The 21,782-nt window shown below is 46.6% G+C and overlaps 1 protein-coding gene and 1 long non-coding RNA gene across 2 annotated transcripts in view; one reads left to right on the top strand and one right to left on the bottom strand.

The window, feature by feature from the left end:
- LOC144825757 (uncharacterized) overlaps positions 1-21,782 on the top strand; it is a 223,084-nt gene that overhangs the window by 107,280 nt on the left and 94,022 nt on the right. The window lies entirely within an intron of this gene.
- Positions 18,418-21,782, bottom strand: part of LOC144825601 (coiled-coil domain-containing protein 159-like) — a 209,675-nt gene continuing 206,310 nt past the window's right edge. Inside the window, exons 13-14 of the mRNA XM_078684169.1 lie at positions 20,256-20,350; positions 18,418-18,525 (exon numbers count right to left, since the gene is read on the bottom strand). Coding sequence (XP_078540295.1) covers positions 20,265-20,350 — 86 coding nt within the window. The 3' untranslated portion in view covers positions 18,418-18,525; positions 20,256-20,264. The remainder of the gene's footprint in view (positions 18,526-20,255; positions 20,351-21,782) is intronic.

Here is a 21,782-nt window from a genome sequence, read left to right as displayed (position 1 = left end):
TAGTCTTTTGACAATACGTCCAGTGAGGACGAGCAAGATAGGCCTCAAGGGAATCGAGTGAGGTTTAACCCGCAACCACAGAGTGACGCCGAATTAGGAACATTACTGCGCTCTTTTTTTTAGAACAGGGACAGGGAGCCAACAGGGGAACCGGTCAACCAGGAAGAGGAAGAGGACGAGGCAATCAGCCACCCCAATGGCAAACTTACTCCCCGAGACAAACTCGGAGCAGAGGCAGACAACCCCTATAAATAACATAGTGGTAAATTTGTCAGACCACATTTTGTCAGACGATGAAGAACGAGTCCTTAACAAAGGGTTAGGATTTGTTCCCACACCCGCACACGACCCCTTTAGATGTAGGATGAGTTTTTCGAGACAGTTCGGTAGATCAAGCTAAAAAAATTCTTTGCGAATCAACCACCAGAGAAGCAAAGGGGTTTTAACACTAATTTACGAAATCCATCTACGTTTGTTCCATCTAGTGCAGTTGTGGGCCCAGAGATTGTGGTTTTTGAGTCCAAAGTCTTACAAGACATCGAAGACCTTGAATCCCAAGGGAGAAATATGGGGTACAAAAATATGTCCAGATCTGACTGGGAAGCAGTTAAGACCTTGCAAAACAATGTTGATCTAACGATAAAAAGTGCAGACAAAGGGGGCGCGGTAGTTGTGCCCAAGACCCGGGACTATGAGACAGAAGTATTACGTCTTCTGAATGTCCGGGCCAACTACCAGCCTTTAACAAAAGACCCCACGCCTGATTTGCTTAAACTCATCAAAGAAATGGTGGCAAAGCGAGAGAAAGGAATTGGATTTCCGCGAAAGAAGCAGAATTCCTGGTGAATACCAACCCCAGGATGCCTGCGTTCTATATTTTACCGAAAATACATAAGCCTGCCCGGCCTCCGCCGGGCAGGCCTATTGTATCAGGGATACAGTCTATACTTGAACCCCTCTCCCAATTCGCAGACTATTTTCTGCGTGAATCTGTGATCACCCAAAAATCTTTTGTAAAAGATACAATGGATATTCTGAATGTAATTAGCGAAATGACTTTTGATCCGACACAAGAAATATTGGTCACCATCGACATCGAGTCCCTATATTCCTGTATCCCCCAGGATGCCACGCTGGTGGCAGCAGCCAGGGCACTGGGGGAACAGGAATGGTTTTATGATGCTCCGCAAACTTTCGTTTTGCAATGCATCGAAATGGCGCTCACACGCAATTTCTTTTGTTATAAGGACAAGTTGTTCTTACAAACAATGGGGACCTCCATGGGGGCCACGATGGCCCCAAGTCTGGCCTGCATATATGTAGGCCAGTTCGAAGAGCACATTGTCTACCCCACCACCAATCCCTTCAGAGACCATGTGCGTCTCTGGAGGAGATATATAGACGATGTGCTCTGCGTTTGGACTGGAGATGAAACCAGATTGTTGGATTTCTTAAATTGGCTCAACCATCAAGATCAAAGTCTCCGATTTACTTGGTCGTACAGTAGGGATTCCGCTGTGTACTTGAATCTAGACATCAAGGCTAGTGGGAACACCCTGAGCACAAGTGTTCATCAAAAGCCTACGGATAGGAATTCATTATTGTCCTACCAGTCATACCATCCACGGGCCCTTAGGGATAACCTACCCGTGGGCCAATTTCTCCGGGACCGCAGAAACTGTTCTACTAAAGAGGTTTTCAACGAACAAGCACAGGTTCTGGGTGATAAACTCTTGCAAAGGGAGTACCCGGTAAAAATCATTAAGCATGCAAAAAAGAGAGCGCTAAACACTCCCAGAAGTGCCTTACTAGAGGTAAAGAAAAAAGAAAAAAGAGAATGCCTTCCTGTGGTCTTGACATTTGACTCCTTAGCCACTAAAATCAGGCAGTCGATACAAAAGCACTGGGCTATCCTGTCTAATAAAGACTTCAAAATGCCTCCTCCAAGATTTGCCTTCAGACGGTCCAGTAATTTGAAGGACAAACTAGTGCATCCTCGTACCCAAAGTTCTATAGATAAGAGCGAGACACGGCTTACAGGTCACTATCCCTGCGGCAGGTGTTCTGTCTGTTCTCTTACTTCAAAGATTACGAGCGTTACTTTGAATACGGGCAAAGAATGGGAGTTGAGACAGTTCAGTAACTGTAACACCATGAATGTGGTATACAGACCGGACTGTGAGTGTGGATTACACTACATAGGGCTCACCACACGTAAAATAAAGACTCGCATTCAGGAGCATTTAAGCACCATAAGATCTGGAAAACTGACTACAAAATTGGTGAAACATTGCCACCGCAACAAACACGCATTTAAGTGGTTGGTGTTGGAAAAAGTAAAAGGTGATGCACGTACAGTTGAGGGGCTGCTAATCACAAGGGAGGCTAAATGGATTTTGCAAGAAAAAACTGATAAATTCGGTTTGAACGACTTACTAGAATGGAATAAAATACATTGAACCTGTTAGGAACATGTTCCTTTGGCATCTGTATGAGTGTGCACTTGGAATCCTAGACTGTACATGAACCTGGATTCCATATGAATTACGTTGCACACTGTGTCCTATGCTTTTAATGGTATGGAGACACGAGTTTTAGTTACATCGATTGCTCCGGCTCCATGCTATACAGGGACATTTGTCCTCGGTATAGGGCTATAGAATTCACACACGTTGTTGTGGACTTATTGAGTAAATAAATAATGAGCACTATCTGTTCCCATGAAAATATGGTGCACGCTGTGTTTGTTTATTAATATATAACAATCTGACTAAATAAACACTATACTGACCGACATTTGTCATCTTTTGAGAAATAAAGGTATTGGCTGACATCGTCAGAGATACATGACTAATTTTATCCATGTGTAAAGTTTTTTTGAAAGCGACCTGTGTACACTGCAATGCCTAATAAAGATTTTTGGAGTGTATATCGAGATCCCGCGAGAATGTTCGACACCTGGGACATATACATTGATTCTAAAGGATTTTTGCCCAATCCAAAATGGCGGCCACGTCTTACCGCGTTATGACGCTGTTTAGGAAATATACACAGCGTAGACTCGTTTTAACGAGCATGGGCTGAGACACCGCCAGGTATCTTCCACCGACCCGGTAAGGAGTAAGGGTTCCGGGAGTGTGTTACGAGGTAGCGATAAGAGCTGGGCATATGCTGAGATTAACAGAATGAGTCCGAGCGAGTCGGGAGAGACTCGCTCGAGGGAGGGAGGATATGCCGTGTTAGCAGCTACGTAACACGGATAAATGGAGATGGCATATAGAGTCTGTGAATAGATGAAGTGGACCACCTATCACCTGACTTCAATCTTCGATACAATCATTGGGACTTGAACTATCGAGTTGAAAGGGTATAATAGCCATGTCTTCGTTAGATACTCTCTATTTTCAGAGTAATGACACTATAGTGATGTAATTGTGGGACGCGATTGTGCTATCGAGTAGTGGATAGCTAGCGAGTCCTTGGAGGTTAATTCATCGAAAAGAGTGGAGAAAGTACGTTTAGAGCGACCATTCTCTCACAATACGAGAGATTGATAGTGTATATCAGATACACTCCCTTTTTTACATTGTTTACTTTATTCCATTTTCCACGCAGAAAATTGAAGGGGAAGAAGAGTAACCGACACTTGCGGTTGCAGTTTTATGAGAACTCTACCCTCTCGGCTGGTACGAGTACTGATGGCTTTCAACATTCAGTTATATGCAAATAGATTTGAGGGGGCACACGCTCCGGTAGCAGGTTTGATACAAAAGTGTTTTTATGTTTTTTCAGTTGTGAAGACTAATTTGTCCATATGCAGTGGCCTTGATATATATGACGCCCTGAAGAAATTGCCATAAACTCCGTTGGCAATAAAACATGTCGGCAAGTAAAGTGGTGTTGGTTGGATAGTCAGTAACCATTACCACTTCCTTTTTTAACCGCCACACCCAACACAAGAGACAGAATAAAATGGCATATCTGTGTTGTTGTGTGGTTTTATATGTTGTTTGACACTTTATTGGTTACTTTGTGGTCTTCCTTCACTGCATATTTTCACAAAACTATTTTCCTTTGTGTTTCTTGGACACACTTTCTTTCTTTGAGCTCGATGGTTCCAATGATGAGAAGGAGTAGTTTCTGTTCTGTAACTCCAGTTCTGTAGTTAGGGGTATCTCTGTTATAGTCATAATCTAGTGAATAGTCCCGCCCATGTGCGTGGACCCCGGCAATCAAAAATAATCTCTTAAGTTGTCAAAAAATTGCAGAACTGCAAAGACACTTAAGAGAAAATTTAAAGACAAATAATGCAGCCTATATCCACAGGCTACACTGTCCAGTACTTCAACTAGAAATTCCACCAAAAATCCACAAACAGCAAAGCCTGTCCAGATTTCCCTTGCCTTTACTGCAAAACCCCTCAGAAATGATAGAGAGGAAGGCCTGGACAGACAAGCCCCATAGGCTGCCATTATGTGGCTTAAACAGGATACTGTGCCTTTAAGGAAACCTTCTAGAACCTTCTCCCAGTATCCCAGAATGCATAGCAGGTCCCACTGACTTCAGTTCTTTTTGAAGGCGTAAAACGCCAGACCTGTAGCATTAATTACATGAACAATTCTCCACCGGGGAGGAGGGCGGGCGCTTATGACTATAACAGAGATACCCCTACTACAGAACTGGAGTTACAGAACAGAAACTACTCCTTCTGTAGTAGGGGATCTCTGTGTATAGTCATAATCTAGTGAATAGAATGGCAAGCCCATCCCCACACCAAAGCGGCGGTGGAGAAAGAACATGACGCCACTACTGTGCGAACAAATTCCGCAGCGAAGCCTGCCCAACCTGAGCGTCTGCCCTGGCATCAGAGTCCAGGCAGTAATGCTTAGCAAAGGTATGAACCGACTTCCAAGTGGCGGCCTTGCAGATTTCTGCAATCGGCACATTACGGAGCAAGGCTGTCGTGGCAGCTTTGCCCCTGGTGGAATGAGCCTTAGGCTTACTTCCTAAGGTATTATTAGCTTTTTGGTAACACAATTGAATGCAGGACACAATCCACCTAGAAATGGACTGCTTAGAGGTAGCAAGACCCGTCCTGCCTGATCCATAATTGACAAACAATTGGTCTGACCTACGAATATCTTTGGTCTTATCCAGATAAAATTTCAACACCCTCCTAACATCCAGGGAATGTAAAGATCGTTCCGCCGGAGAGGAAGGATTCTGAAAAAACGTAGGCAAAGTTATGGTCTGGTTGACATGAAAATCAGAAATAACCTTGGGAAGAAATTTAGGGTGAGTACGTATCACAACCTTAGCAGCATGAAAGACAGTATAAGGTTCAGTACAACACAACGCCTGAATTTCACTCACCCTGCGGGCCGATGTAATGGCCACGAGGAACGCCGCCTTCCAGGACAGGTGCTGCAACGAAGCCTTGTGAATGGGTTCAAAAGGCTCCTTCATCAATCTGGACAGCACCACATTCAATTCCCATGAAGGCGAGGGAAGCCTGACAGGAGGGAACACCTTCTTCAATCCTTCCAGAAAGTCTTTGATCACAGGGATCTGAAAAAAAGAAGTCTGTGAAGGGCATTTCCTGTAGGCAGTCAATGCAGCAAGATGAACCCTAATGAAATGAACATTAAGGCCAGACTGCGCCAAATGTAAAAGGTAAGGAAGGATGACATCTTCCTTGCAGGTTGTAGGGTCATGGTTCCTAGACTGGCACCAGATACAAAACCTCTTCCACTTGTAAGCATATGAAGTCCTAGTGGAAGGTCTCTTAGACTCCTTCAGTATGTCCATGCAATCCTCGGGCAGATTCAGATGTCCATACTGCACTATCTCAGGAGCCATGCCGCCAAACTCAAAGACGAGAGGCTGGGGTGTAACATCCGCCCCCCGAACTTCGTGAGAAGGTCCGGCCTGCACGGCAACCGAATGTGAGGAAAGAGAGATCGGTGAAGCAGGTCCGTGAACCACCACTGCCTGGGCCACTCCGGGGCAATGAGAATCATCCGAGCCCTGGACCGGGCCAGCTTGATGAGTACCGCCGGAATCAGGGGAATGGGTGGAAAAGCGTACAGAAAGCTGTTCGACCAGCTGATCCATAGCGCATTCCCCAGCGACCCCGGCTGGTAGTACCTGGAGGCGAAGTCTCGGCATTTGCTGTTTTCGGCGGTGGCGAACAGATCTACGTCCGGAGTTCCCCACCTTGCGAAGACTTCTCCCAGCACTTCGTCGTTTATGACCCATTCGTGGTTTTCCTGAATGAGTCTGCTGAGTTCGTCCGCCTGAACATTCTGCACACCTGGCAGATGGGTAGCCGTCACCGTCAGTCCTCTGGCCAGGAGCCAGTGCCAGATCGTCTGCGCCTCCTGTGACAGAGTGCGAGATCTCGAGCCCCCCTGCTTGTTGAGGTAGTACATCGTGGTAGTGTTGTCCGTTTGCACAAGCAGGGAGCTGGTCTGGAAGGACGGAAGAAAAGCCTTCAGTGCCAAGTGAACAGCTCTGAGTTCCAGGAAGTTGATGTGATAAGTGGCCTCCACCGGAGACCACGTTCCCTGAATCTGCAGAGTCCCGGAGTGCGCTCTCCATCCCAGGAGAGAAGCATCCGTCACGACAGTCTGCGTGGGAATGTCCTTGTGAAAAGGAACCCCTCTGAGGAGATTCTCCGCCGAACACCACCACTTCAGAGACTGAAGAGCATGCAGAGACAGTCGTATCCTGTCGTCCCAGGATCCTTTCCTCTGATCCCACTGGTCCTCCAAGCACTCCTGCAGCGGTCTCATGTGCAGTCGTGCGTGCGGCGTCAGGAAGATACAAGAGGCCATCGAACCCAGTAGAGAAGACACCGTCCTCACTGTTGTAGATGGAGTCGACATAAGAGCCTGAGCCTTCCGAAGGAGAGATAATCGTCGCTCTTCCGAAGGAGACACGCTTGCTGACAGCGTATCGATGGAGGCTCCCAAGTACTGTATGCATTGGACCGGAGTCGGGACCGACTTGGCCATGTTGATGTGCAACCCCAGCTTGTCCAAGAGAACGCACGTCTTCTGGAAGTGTGCTCGCGCTTCCGAGAAGGAGGATGCCTTGATCAACCAATCGCCCAGGTACGGGTAGACAAACACCTTGTTCTTCCGCAGGTGCGCCGCCACCACCGCCATGCACTTCGAGAATGTTCTCGGCGCAGACTTCAGTCCGAATGGGAGTACTGTGTATTGATAATGATTGGTGCCGACTTGGAACCGCAGTAACTTCCTGTGTTTGCGCGCAATGGGCACATGGAAGTATGCATCCTGTAGGTCTATGGCACAGAGCCAGTCCCCTTGTTGCAACTGAGGATAAATCTGATGCAACGACAGCATGCGAAACTTTTCCCTGCGAATCCACTTGTTTGCCTGTCGCAAGCCAGAGGAAGAAATGTTTGGAGCTGCGATGGAAGGGTCCTGAGCAGGTTCTATTAGTGATGCGAACTGCTGTGAAGGTTGCTGGCTGTAAGAACTGGGTCCACGCGACCCACTGTCAGAGGGTTCCCTTGCCCTTTACTCTACGACCAGTGAGTCAAGGACTTGTTTGGGGACTCGAAGTGCGAGCAGGTGCCCCAGTTTGTCCTCTTCAGTGATGCCCAGCTAATGTGGACACAAACGGATAAAGATAATGAGAATGTGTTGAACTAGGCTGTTTCTCCGGAAATTCGAGCTATCCAAGAGTCTTTGTTCACTGATCATATAGTGCATGGGGCTACCAGGTATAATATGCGCCCTCGGCTGAGGGAAACTGCATCTAAGGAGAAAAGAGATTAGGGATGGATTGCGTACGACAGGTTGTACTGAGTCATAGTACCAACGGAATAAGGTGAGGTTAGTGAAGTGCTTATTTTATTTTAGTAGCCTGAACATTAGATAGGGAAGACTTAAGTATACCCTGAAGGTATAACACACTGATCGATGTGGGATACGAGCTTAGGACAGAGCAAGCTTCACCGCCGGTGCTCAATAGTGCCAACGTATTGATGGACAATACGAGGCTGTACCAGCGAGGCTCTGACGGACACTGGGAACTTATATATTCTACTTGATATTCTCCCTGCATATCCAGGACATTGTTTATATTATAGAGAACCTATGGGAATGGGTTATCCAGGTTGCGATAATACGCCTGTTGCGACAACTTTTATATGGAAGAACGGAATGTCACACTGGTGGGTAGGCATTACAAGGAATTGTTAGTCACCCGGGAGGCTGGTTATTATCCTGCTTGTTGTCCTATTGTAAATAGCACAGACACTTATTTGTATATCAATTGTTCTGGAATAGTGTTGTACAAAAATACGATGAATGACAAAGATCCGAGTACTTTCGGAATGAACACCAGATATGCTGCAGTAGATTATGAATGGTCAATTTATGCACACCCGGGGTTCTACTTTTTGTCTAATGGTACATATTCTAACGTTCATAAAGGCACAGACGATGTGGCTCTTGGGATTGTGTTGTCTTTGGGCGTGCCCTGAAAATACGCTAAGCCTAATGTCCACTGGGTCAAAAGGACTCCGACCAAAGAATTCTTTGAGGGAGTGACCGATATAGAGGTCAATAATTCTAATAATGGGATCACTTTTGGATAAATCCTTTCTTCCATTTTCACTTTAGGTGGTACCTCTATGGCCAGGGGTGAAAAAGCTAGAGAACATTTTGTGTGCAAGTTGCAAATTTTATCCAATACTACCGTGGCAGCTTTGCGCGACATCACCACTCAGTTGGAAAGTATGCGAATATATTCCTAACAGACTAGATACGCGGTTGATTTTATTTGAGCTAAGAGGGGCAGTGCATGCGTGGTAGAGGGAGACCAATGTGTAGTCGGGATCAGGAATATGGAAAAGAATACCAAGCATATTCTAGACATCCTCGGGAAAACCAAGGGAATGGAATGTGGAAATTGGAGTTGGCCTCTTTTTGGTGATTGGGGTTGAATTCTTGAAAAGGTAATTTACCCGATTGTGATCTTAATGTTTTGTTGTGCTCTTATTCAGTGCCTCCCCTACTATTGCTCCACTGTTCTCACCCCTAAAAGGAAAATATTGATTGATGATACCAATGCTGCAATTATGGTGCAGAAAGAAATAAACAACCTTATGAACATTGATGAGGGCATTTTCCAGACTTCTTCCCTCCTCACAGTTTCCTTCCCTGATGCTGAAAACATGAAATGCTCATATGGGTTAATTGTTATCATTGTTTGTGGTTTCCTGCTTTACTAATTTTTGGTTTTCCTTGTTGCTGTTAGAAAATGTTTTAGCTCATGCTAAAATGAGGGTTTGTTAAACTAGAAATGTTTATGTTTGTGCATCGCCCTGTGTAAGTTAGCATTCGCTGCGCCATTTTCTTTGAAACCGATCTAGTTTAATTCCAAGAAATGCTCCAGTCTGAGTTTCGTTTTTTCCATGTAGATCTGTTCCCGTAATAAGAACAACAGTTCCTATTAGCCCATACCTTTTTCACTAGATAGAGGCCCTCTCGCACTTGTCTGGTGACGGGCCCGACAGGAACAACACTGGACTTCACAACTTTGTGTAAGATATGAGCGCTGCATCTGCCTGGAAAATTCCACTATGGGCGTGTTTTAGCCCAGTTACGAAACATACATAATGTATCTTTATGCTTTTCGATTTCAGTCCCTCTGCAACACTCCTAGCGACTAGCTCTGAGTGTATATAATAAACTGTTATTGGTTTGTATTCTCTACTGTCTGACCGACTTCATTTAGTATGATAGGCTGAGAGGTGGTCATTAGTGACCTGGGTGACCCTAACCGGGCCACTTCCTTCATCAGTTTGCAAGGGGCCTCAGTTATAGAGATTTATTTAATACAGATAAGCAGTATCTGTTGGTCACAGCCTGATTAATGGCAAGAGTGTAGGGTATTATGTTTTGTTTGCAGAGTCCATAAGAGCATTCTATTAAGAAGACCTCCTAAACCAAGATATGAAACCCAGTGGGATGTTAATTTGGTTATTGTCCTTATTTACTAGATGGCCAGGTAAATGATAACCTCGCACCCGCCGAACACCTGCACTTCCAGATCCACGTCAACCCCAAGACCACCCTCAGAGGCACCCTCATCTACAGACCCCCGGGACAACGCGCACAATTCAGCGAGGACATCGCCGACTTCGTCAGCCCGCTCGCCCTCCCCTCAACCGACTACATCCTCCTCGAAGACCTCAACTTCCACCTGGAGAACAACAACGACCGCAACACCACCACCCTGCTGGACAACCTCGCCAACCTCGGACTCAAGCAACTGGTGACCACCCCCACCCACTACGCCGGACACACACTCGACCCGATCTTCTCTTCCAGCAAGGACATCGCCTTCAGCCACGCCACGGGACTCCAATGGACGGACCACAGCTGCGTCCACTTCAGCTACAGAAGGACCACGCTCCACCATCTCCAGCAACAGGCTCCCCGCAGAAGCTGGAACAAGATCACTGCAGACCAGCTCACTACTTCCCTGAGCAAGAACCCTCCCACCAGCACAATGAACCCCAGCCAAGCGGCCACCAACCTCACGAAATGGATCAGCGACTGCGCAGACGACCTCGCCCCTCTGAAGACCCAGCCGAGCAGACCCGGCAGCAAGAAAGCCCCATGGTTTAACGACGAACTCAAGAGCTCCAAGAAGAACTGCAGAGCACTCGAGAAAACCTGGCGCAGAGACCCAACACCGGACAACATGACTGCCCTCAAGCTCGCCACCCGAAAACACCACCAGCTGATCCGCGCCACCAAGAAAACCGCATTCAAGGAACGACTGGACAACAACGCACACAACTGCAAGGAACTCTTCAACATCGTGAAAGAGCTCTCCAACCCCAACGCCGGAAACAACGACATCACCCCTTCGCAAGACCTCTGCAACTCCCTCGCCTCCTACTTCCACAACAAGATCGCGGACATACACAACAGCTTCAGCACTCAACCAACGCACGCCACGACCGAACCACCGCCCCCCACCGCCACCCTCCGCGCCTGGACCCCGATCAGCACAGAAGACACCATCCGCACGATGAACTCCATCCACTCCGGATCTCCAACAGACCCCTGCCCTCACCACGTCTTCAACAAGGCCGACGCTGTCATCGCACCCCACCTGCGGGACATCATCAACACCTCCTTCGACAGCGCCACCTTCCCGGAGAGCTGGAAGCACGCCGAACTCAGCGCTCTACTCAAGAAACCATCAGCAGACCCTACCGACCTCAAGAACTACCGCCCCATCTCGCTGCTCCCGTTTCCAGCCAAAGTCATCGAGAAGACTGTCAACAAGCAACTGGCCGCCTTCCTCGAGACGAACGGCTCCCTCGACCTCTCGCAGTCTGGCTTCCGGGCCAACCACAGCACCGAGACCGCCCTGATCGCAGCTACAGATGACATCCGAGCCCTGCTCGACAACGGAGAAACAGCGGCCCTCATCCTCCTGGACCTCTCCGCGGCCTTCGACACTGTCTGCCACCGCACCCTAGTACAGCGCCTCAGCAACGTCGGAATCCAGGAGAAGGCACTGGAGTGGATCACCTCCTTCCTCGCCGGAAGGACACAGAGAGTCCGCCTCCCCCCGTTCAGATCGGAAGCCACCGAAGTCATCTGCGGCGTCCCTCAAGGCTCCTCGCTCAGCCCAACTCTCTTCAACGTCTACATGAGCCCCCTCGCAGCCATCGCACGCCAGCACAACCTGAACATCATCTCCTACGCAGACGACAGCCAGCTAATCCTCTCCCTCACCAACGACCCCGCCACTGCCAGAGCCAACCTGCACGAAGGGATGACAGACGTAGCCAAATGGATGTTGAACAGCCGCCTGAAACTGAACTCGGACAAGACGGAAGTCCTCATCCTGGGATCCTCACCCTCCGCCTGGGACGACTCCTGGTGGCCCCCCGCCCTGGGCAGCGCACCCAAACCAACTGACCACGCACGCAACCTGGGCTTCATCCTGGACTCCTCCCTCTCCATGACCAGACAAGTCAACGCCGTCTCCTCGTCGTGCTTCAACATCCTGCGAATGCTACGCAAGATCTTCCGATGGATCCCCACCGAAACCAGGAAGACGGTCACCCAGGCCCTCGTCACCAGCCGGCTGGACTACGGCAACTCCCTCTACGCCGGCACCACCGCCAAACTCCAGAAGAGACTCCAGCGGATCCAGAACACCTCAGCACGACTCATCCTGGACATCCCCCGCCGCAGCCACATCTCCGGACACCTGAGAGACCTGCACTGGCTCCCGGTCAACAAGAGAATCACCTTCCGGCTCCTCACCCACGCACACAAAGCCCTACGCAACCAAGGACCAGGATACCTCAACAGCCGCCTCAACTTCTACGCTCCCATGCGCCAGCTTCGATCGACCAGCCACGCCCTCGCCGCCGTCCCCCGCATCCGAAGAGCCACCACAGGAGGAAGGGCCTTCTCCTACCTGGCCGCCAAGACTTGGAACTCCCTCCCGACCCACCTCCGCCTGACCCAGGACCACCTCGGCTTCAGGAAGCAGCTCAAGACCTGGCTGTTCGAGCAGTAGCGGACCCCCCCCCCCCCCCACCCCCCCAGCGCCTTGAGACCCTCCGGGTGAGTAGTGCGCTATACAAATGTTCTGATTGATTGATTGATTGATATTTAGATTAGAAAAAATTTACTATGAAACTTGCCTCTTTTTTTATGTCTAACCTCCTGTCGTTAAGCTTCATATATTTAGGCACTGGAGGTAAGTAATATGTGCTGTGACCCCCTTTGGGATAACATTATTCAAGAGTTGATTTGTGCAAGAAATTGTATATAGTGGATTGCATGAGAGAATATGATTCTCGAATGAGGGTTTCAACCTGATGGTGTCGACCAATTTTTGATTTAATTTCAGAAACTGTTTAAGCAGTTACCACAGTTTCAATCGCAAGATGGGTGAAATGTTCCATGCAGCAGACTGGTGTTAATTTGCAAAAGGGTCACACTCATTCTCTTTGGCTACTTAAACCTTCCAGAGAGGTGGAAGGCTGGAAGATGTTATGAGAACAGGTTGGTCTAACGCCAGCTGAACACGTGTCTGATGTGGTATTAGAGGGCTACACGCATGCATAATGTTAGCCACCGGTCTTGTAATGCTTTAGCGACTCTCCAAACAAAATGCCAAGAGAATCTGAATTTCTTTAAAGACACAGAGGCTAACATTATCTCACCCTCCTATCTCATTCTGGTGGGATCTTTTTTCTTAATTATATATATTTATATATATGCAAAAAAGAAGGAGAGAACTCTGGGTAGGTCTCAGTTTAGGTGGAAAGCAGCTCCTGTTAGAGCACTCTCAACACCAGCGACACTCTAGATCTGCTCACCTCAAATGTCTGTTTTTCTATCAAAGTTTTTAAGCATAGGATTAGACAGTGCTATCCATGCCGAGATAGAAAATGACAAAGTCTTTCGCCATTTAAACAGCAAAGTCTTTAAGCATAGGACTAGTACAGTGCAGTCCTTGCCGAGCTGTCAAATAACAAAAGCCATTTATCACTCCAGGCACAATATTACAGCTTTGAATTGGTAAAATACCAACTCAAGCCAACCTGAAATGATTAAAAGCAACCCCTGACACAGTGTTTCGCTCTAATTAGAGCTCTTCAGAGAGGTATAGCTTTGTCCAGACACAAGGGAGCACCCAGTATTAAGTCAAAACAAATTGTATATATATATATATATATATATATATATATATATATATATATATATATATATATATATATATATATATATATAATTTGGTAAATAAAGTATTTAGAAATTGATATATCTATTTGCTTGTGTAAGTGATTATCTTTGCATTTGAAAGTTTTTATTGAAAGCTTTGTTTAGATTGAGACTTTAACATTGCTTAGGCTTTTCAGATAATACTCAATGGCACAGTTCCTGTAAGAATGCGTGCAGTCTGGACGCGCAGCAGATGCGCGCAGTGGCGCGCCAAAGGAAAGCCCATCTGCACCCATCCGCTCCCGGACGTCGTCCGCCGCCTGCCTCACTGCCCGTTCCCTATTATACCTCAACTTTTTTATCTGCATCCACCTGGCGATCTCCACATATATGGCTAACCTACAATATACAAGTCAGGAGCTCCATTCTTTTAACAGATTTCCTCCCTCTGAGCAAAATATCAATTGTTCCCACACAATGGATGCCATAGGGAGCTATGATGGTCTATCCTCTACTCTAACGAGCTACAACAGGTTAGATAATAGCGACTCAATGTTTAACTCTAATAACATAACAGGGTTATATTGTAACGCTCAATCCCTCCCTAAGCATGCTATAGAAATCTGGACACTACTTGATTTTTAGAAACCAGATCTCTTCTGCATCACGGAAACCTGGCTCCAAGACTCCTCCATCGCTGACATTTCTTTAGCCTTCCCCCATGACTACTAGCTGAGTAGAGTGGACAGGAATGATAAGAGGGGTGGAGGTCTAGCCATTGCATTTAGAGCTAACACCAAACTTACTATAATTGATACTCTTAGTGCAGACTGGGCAGAAATTCGTATCTTTAAAATTAACAGCCTATCTAAGGGATCCTGGATGGGAGCTATAATCTACCGCCCCAAGGCAGGAAAGCGGACTTCTCTAGTCGTCTCACGGAGATGATCGCCCCACATGTTCTGACTGCTAACAATTTTCTGCTACTGGGAGATGTTAATTATCATATTGATCTCTCCAATGACCCACACTCAATCGATCTCATTTCCAGCTTAACCCCTTCGACGCTCATGACGAGCTGGGCTCGTCATGGCGTAGCCTCCTCGCACGCTCATGACGAGCCCAGCTCGTCACGTAAAGTGCGCTTTTTAAAAACCCAGCGTACGGGCGGAATTCCGCCCGCACGCATGCGGTTAAGCACCTTAGGGCTCAGACAAACAGTGAATGGTCCCACCCACACAGCCGGCCTCTCCCTAGATCTCTTATTTACAAATTCTCCCAATGTAAAGGTTGACCCACCTCTTCCTGTTCTCTGGTCTGACCACTACCTGTTGAAATTCGATATGCCGATCATATCTACCTGCCAAAAAGACTCTGTAACAGAACCAATATGGCGTAGGCCCAGGATTAAAATAAATATGGAATCTTTTTCCTCATATTTTATCACTTTCCCGCTGTCTAATCCTAACCACCCTAATGATGCAGCCAATCTGCTAGAAGTTGCTATCTGTCAGGCCCTTGACAAAATTGCCCCAAAGAAAAAAGTTAATAGTTTTCACAAATCCTCACCCTGGTTCACTCTTGATTTAAAAATAGACAAATTAGCGGCCAGGAAGGCCGAACGTAAATGGAGACACTCAAAAAGCCTCATTGATCGAAATGATTATACATTTTTACAAAGGCGTTATCTAGATCACATTGCCTCGGAAAAAACATTTACCTGGGGGAAAGAATTAATAAAGCCTCCAATTCCCATAAAGAATTGTTTAAGATTCTGAAAGAATTTACAAATTCTGCTTCTATTCAGCCCCCACAACTAGCTTCACAGGAGTGGGTTGACTCTCTATCAACCTTTCTTGTTGATAAAATTGACAGCATCTAGAGCCAGTTTCCCCACACTACCACTCAATCGCCAATTCAGAGACTAGATGACAATTGCTCTTTGATGGCTTCTACTCTTAACGAATTCTCTGAATTCACATTGGAAGAAGTCACCCGGCACATAAGAGGGTGAAATCAGGTTCTTCCACTGACCCAGATTCCTCTCAGGTTCTATCAAAAATCAGTCTAGCAGTTATTCCCAGCTTAACTAGACTTTGTAACCTCTCGTTACTATATTCCTCGGTACCTGCTAGGTGGAAGGAGGCAATAGTTAGACCCATCCTAAAGAAGCCCACCTCAGATCCTGAACTGCCAAACAATTATCGACCAATCTCCCTTCCTCCCCTGTTCGGTAAAATCCTGAAGTCACTGATAAACGGGCAATTAATCAAACACCTGGAAAACAATAATGTGTTAGATCCTTCTCAGTTAGGATTTTGGGCCTTCCATAGTACCGAAACTGCCCTACTAGAAGTGGTGGATAGCATTAGACTCTCTCTGGACAACCAAAAATCCACCATCTTGGGTCCTTTTGGATCAGTCGGCCACCTTCGACACCATCTCCCACTCCATCTTTTTGGAGAGCCTGTGAGAGACGGGTGTCGGAGGTCCGCATTGGCTTGGTTCATGTGTTACTTGAGTGATCAAACTTACAGAGTTCAAATCAGTGCTTTTACCTCCAAGAGCCAATCCATCAACAGGGGTGTCCCCCAGGGATCCATTTTGACCCCTACGCTCTTCAACTTATATGTATCCCCTCTGGCCAAGCAGATGATACGCAGTTGTTAACTACTCTCGGACCTGACGTTGCTGATACTAAACATAGATTCAGGCATGCTGGATATAAACAACTGGATGTTAACTAACAACCTCCAGCTAATTGCAAATAAAACGGAAATTGTTATTTTTGGTAACTCCCAGGTGCTATGGACAAACGATTGGTGGCCTTCTACCTTGGGTACTTGCCCCCTTCCGAAGGTAACAGCCTGCAACCTTGGCGTAATGATTGACAATCAACTTTCCATGTGTGACCATGTCAATCATGTAGTGCATACCTGCTACGGGCTAATGTTGCCCTCAGCAAAATCTTTAAATGGGTCCCATTACCTTCCCATATGCCATTGATCCAGGGCTTAATCATCAGCCGTCTGGATTATGGGAACACCCTATTCGCATCCATAAACAAAGAACTCCTAACTAAGCACCAGGTTCTGCAGAATACAGCTGCTCGGCTGGTTTTAAACCTTCCCCTTCGCTCCCCCTCTGCACCCAGCTTGAAGGCTCTCCATTGGCTGCCAGTCAAGAAGGGGATTCATTTTAAAATCTGCTGTCTTGTCCATAAAACTCTCAACAGAGAGGGTCCTCATTACTTGGCTAACAAACTAAAAATGTATCAGCCAGCAAGAACTCTTCGTTCTGCTAATAAACATCTATTAACAATCCCGAAGGTTCGTACAGTTAAGAACGGCAGCAGATCATTTTCGAAACTAGCTCCTACTCTTTGGAACTCCCTGCCACTCCACCTTCGCACTGAGATTGACCACAAGAAGTTCCGTAAATCCTTCAAGGCTTGGCTATTTTAATCTACCTTCTCTTTCCAGTCATCCTTCTTGTCTGTTTCTGAGTCTCGGCAAAAGCGCTATGAGACCCCAGGGTGATATATGTGCTCAACAAGAACCAGTACATAGACATAGACAAAGACACCACTGCAGTGTACTCCATCCTCGTTTAATAAGGAAGGAGGAATCAAGTTTTGCATTTTAAAGAGGAAGATTGTTCAGTGCATGGACTACTCATACTGTGTGGATGTTTTATTCTAGATTGCTTTTGTTTCATGATGTAATGTTCTTTCAAGTGCTGCATGGAGTGGCATTAAAGGAATAATGCATAATGTTAGCCTCTGTGTCTTTAATGAGATTCAGATTCTCTTGGCATTTTATTTAGAGAATCGCTATTCATGTTCCTATGGTCCATCTAACTAGGGCCGGCTTTAGCACTGGTGGCGCCAATATTGTTTGCCCCCCTCCACACACCCCACATGACCTCTTCCTTCGATTCCATCATGACCACCCAGCAAACATGCCCCTTATCTCTCCATAGCCCCTATCTCACATACATTTAATTTGTTTTAGAGCACTGGTAAAGGCTGACTTTACTAATAAGAATGTATATCTACCCAAACAAACCCTTTTCTGCAACATTAGGAATAGATAATGAAAGACTGGAGGGCAGAACATATGTCCTAACTATTTTATGCAGTTTCCATGGAGCTCTTTGATGATAGTTCGTAACAGTCACTGTTCTATGTTAGGGTTGTATCTCATGAACTGTGATGACAAATAGGCCTCTGTGACAAAAGCAGTATCCCATTCAGCTATCCACAGAAAACACAGATCTGTGATCTGTACGGTATGAGTTCTTTGCAGCAGGCATATTAACCCTCTGTGCTACTTTATGGTGAGTCAAACTGTCACTAGACAAAACTCTGCTCTCTCCCTCCAGCAGGAACATTAATCACAAGAGTAATCTTGACATTTGTAATGGTTGCCTGAAAACTGGAGGCACAAGGAACTCTAGAGCAGGTGTTTTTAAATCCTAAGTTATTGAAAAACACAGTGCCCCCCTGAGGTCAGCGCCCAGTGCGGCTGCAGTATCCCTAAAACCGGCCCTGCACCCAACACAGGAAGAGGCAGATGAGAGCGGAGAATAGGTCATCATCTGATGGCTCAACCTAAAAATGCAAGAACAATGTACAGTTAATGGTCTCACAGCCCACAGACAAAGGCGGAATGGAGGTAACAGCAATGACAGTTTTTTATTACGATGTTAGGTTGTGCTGGGGTTTTGCTGTGGAGTCTGCTGAATCTCACATCTGCACCACAGTATCTTTGTCTTGAACCTGAGGGCACACAGAGTGGGAGAGAGAGATTAGAGTTGGATTTTGTTTAACTGGTCTTGGCTCAAAGTCTGAAAGCTAAAACAGGCCAAAACGGGCAAAGGAGACGAGAACCCACTCCAGAGTGGATGTGTTCTTGCACAGAAATTGGTAGGATGGGCTCATATCATTAGAGAGGCCGCTTTGTCTCCTGAGATGCCACTATACCTAATAAAAAGGCGCTACACCTCAGGAAAACAGCTGTCCCACAAAAGAGACCCCACTACCTCTCAAAAGATGCACTAGCTCAGGAAAGGTCATTGTTCCTTACTGTAAAACACTGTGCTTCATGAGAAGCCACGAAAGCTTATATGATGCCTCTGAGCCTCCTAAAAGGCCACTCAGGAAAGACTGCAGTATCCCTTGCAAAAGGCCTCAATATATCAGAATGGACACAATATCTCACAAAAGCTCACTCTAACTCAGAGGAGGCCACTATGCCACAAGTAACACTGCATTCCCTCGCGAGAGACCACAATATGTCACAAAGACCTATAGCTCCTGAGAAGCAACTATGCCTCACAAACAGCTACAATACTAGCCCTCACAGTCATAAGACACCACCTTAACTTAAAAAAGGCAGTTATACCGCAAAATACATCACTATTATTGCCAAAAGAGAAACAACTGCATCTCATGTTGGCTGGCAATATTACAGGAGCAGAGGCCACAATAAAGAGGTGGTGGGGCGAGTGGTTGGGGCGTGGGGGAGCGCGGGAGCAGGCACAGTGGGCGAGGGGTTATAATGAAAAATACATTTAAAAGAAAAACATACCTGGAGCTTCCTCGCGCGTCATGCTTGGCTTTGTCCTTCTTGGTCGCAGCAAGCACTGGGGCCAAGTCAGGGACACCCTACAATCTCTGCACTGTTTTCACATGACAGCAGCATGGTGATAGATCTGAGCGGGCAGAAAAGACGCCCTGCTCAGACCAGGGAGTCTGTGAGGTTTCTCCAACCCGGCTGCTCAATGCAACCGGGCTGGAGAAATCTAAGTGCGCATGTGTGTTTTGGATGGCCGTGGACGGCCAGCCAAACACACATGCGCACTTAAGGAGTGGAGTACATGTCGCGCTCCTCGTTCCAATGCCCCGCCTCTCCCTTTGCAAGCTGGCTCAAAGCCGGGAAATTTAAAAATAAATGATGACATTGTTTTTTTTTTAATTTACTGGCTCTGAGACAGTCAGTGGGGCAATGCTCCTCTGCCATTGCGAGGAGCCGCCCCACTGCCAGGTGCTTATCTCCCACCACTAACCTGAACACTAATCTTGGCTGGAGGGCTACATCGAGAGCACTGCAGCCAGGCAACCTCGGCTGCCGTACTTGATCACAATTGTGCAACTGGTCGAATCATTTTACCTACCTACGTCACAGTGACTCTTCTTGACAAAATGTGAGCCCTTCGAACCCGGACCATGCAAGGCTCATCAAGGCTCCTCTGCTGGACCAGCTCTCTCCTCCAAGAGTTTGCTACTGAATAACTTTAGAAACCCTCCAAACCCCTTCCCTCCACCGCAGTCAATCCACCAAAGGTTTGCCCATGAATGACTCCTTCAACACAGTCGTCTCCCCCTAATGTACCCCCGCTGCATAGCATCCTTTGGTGGCATGAGCACATACTAAAATGTTTTGAATAAATAAGTAGAAATAGGAGAGAAGAAATAACTGAGGAGGGTAGGTTTATGAAAAGCAGTACCTTTCTCTGTTAGAAGCATGACCGTTCTGGGGTACCCCTGCCCCCGCAACCACCGCCGCCACCATCACAATTCTTCTGGTTTCGATGCCTTCGACCTGCGAGGCGTAAATAATATAGGAAGAGGTTCGTGGGATCAGGTTAGTATCACAGAATGTTCCATATACCATGTCTGTTTCCAGGTATTCCATCCACACACACGAGTAATCCGTCCTCAACAACACTAGTACCCTAGACCATCTCCCAGAGCACTCCCATCCTGCTTGCAGAGTACACTATTTTATTCCACAGTGCCACGACCTTATTTATTTATTTATAAAGTTTTATATTGTGCCCTTATACCCTATCCTCGTCCTAGAGTACTGCTTGCGTATCTCTAAGGAGTCTTTTCTTATCCAGGATACTGTTTCTGTATACTGGAGTAAACATTATCCCAGAATACACTGTCCTAATCTCTAAGTACCCAGTTGTTATCTTCATGTACTGTGTTTATTATCTCTAACTATCCTTAACCCAAAGTAGACCTTCCTTATCTAACGACAACCCCGTCCTTATTTAGAGTACCTGTCTGTATCAAATAGTAAGTGTCTTTATTTTGTGTACCATTTTTAGCTTAGAGTACCATATCTCCATGTACCTGTTCTTTCCTTAAGTGCACCATCCATGCCCTTGAGTACAACATCCGTGCACTCATTTCCACAGTCCTGTTACCACAGTAGGCTACTCTTATCCCATACTACTTTTCCCTTATCGTAGTGTATGCTATTATCCTCAAGTTTACCTTTGTTATCCTAGAGTACCCTATGCTCAGTTTTGCATCCATACTGCACAGTACCCCTTTGGTATCTCAAGTATACTCATATTATCCCTCAACACACCAACCTTAGCCCACAATATTTTGTCCTTACCTTTGTACCCTGACCTTCTTAGAGTGCCCGCCCTAAGTCACCATCCTTTTGACGGTGTATACTATCCTTTCTCCAGAGGAACCCAGTCAGATTATCAAGCAACTCTGAAGTTATTCGCAACAAAGTTTACAGTTATTCCTGAGTAACTCCATCCTTGTTGTTCAATAACCCCATCCTTCTTCCTCAATAACCCCTTCCTCATTCCTCAATAACCCCATCCTTGTTCCTCAGTAACCCCATCCTTGTTCTTCAGTAACCCCTTCCATATTTCTCATTAACCCCATCTTTGTTCCTCAGTAACTCCATCCTTGTTCCTCAATAACCTTAACTTTCTTCCTCAATAACCCCTTCCTTATTCCTCAATAACCCCTTCCATATTCCTCAATAACCCCATCGTCCGTAACTCCATCCTTGTTCCTCAACAACCCTATCCTTCTTCCTCAATACTCCCTTCCTTATTCCTCAGTAACCCCATCCTTATTCTTGAGAAAAAATCTCTCCTTATTCCAAAGTAACCATGTACTAATACGAGAGTGTCAGTGTGGTGTTTTCGTGAACATGCATGCGGCATCTCACGCGCCGGCATGGCATTGTGTGGGTTTTAGAATGTAAGGGGTATGAG

This window comes from Lissotriton helveticus, chromosome 1_1 (genome assembly GCF_964261635.1).
Source record: "Lissotriton helveticus chromosome 1_1, aLisHel1.1, whole genome shotgun sequence".
Classification (NCBI taxonomy): domain Eukaryota; kingdom Metazoa; phylum Chordata; class Amphibia; order Caudata; family Salamandridae; genus Lissotriton; species Lissotriton helveticus.
The sequence above is the reverse complement of the archived record's forward strand: the minus strand, read 5'-3'. Positions and strand labels throughout refer to the sequence as shown.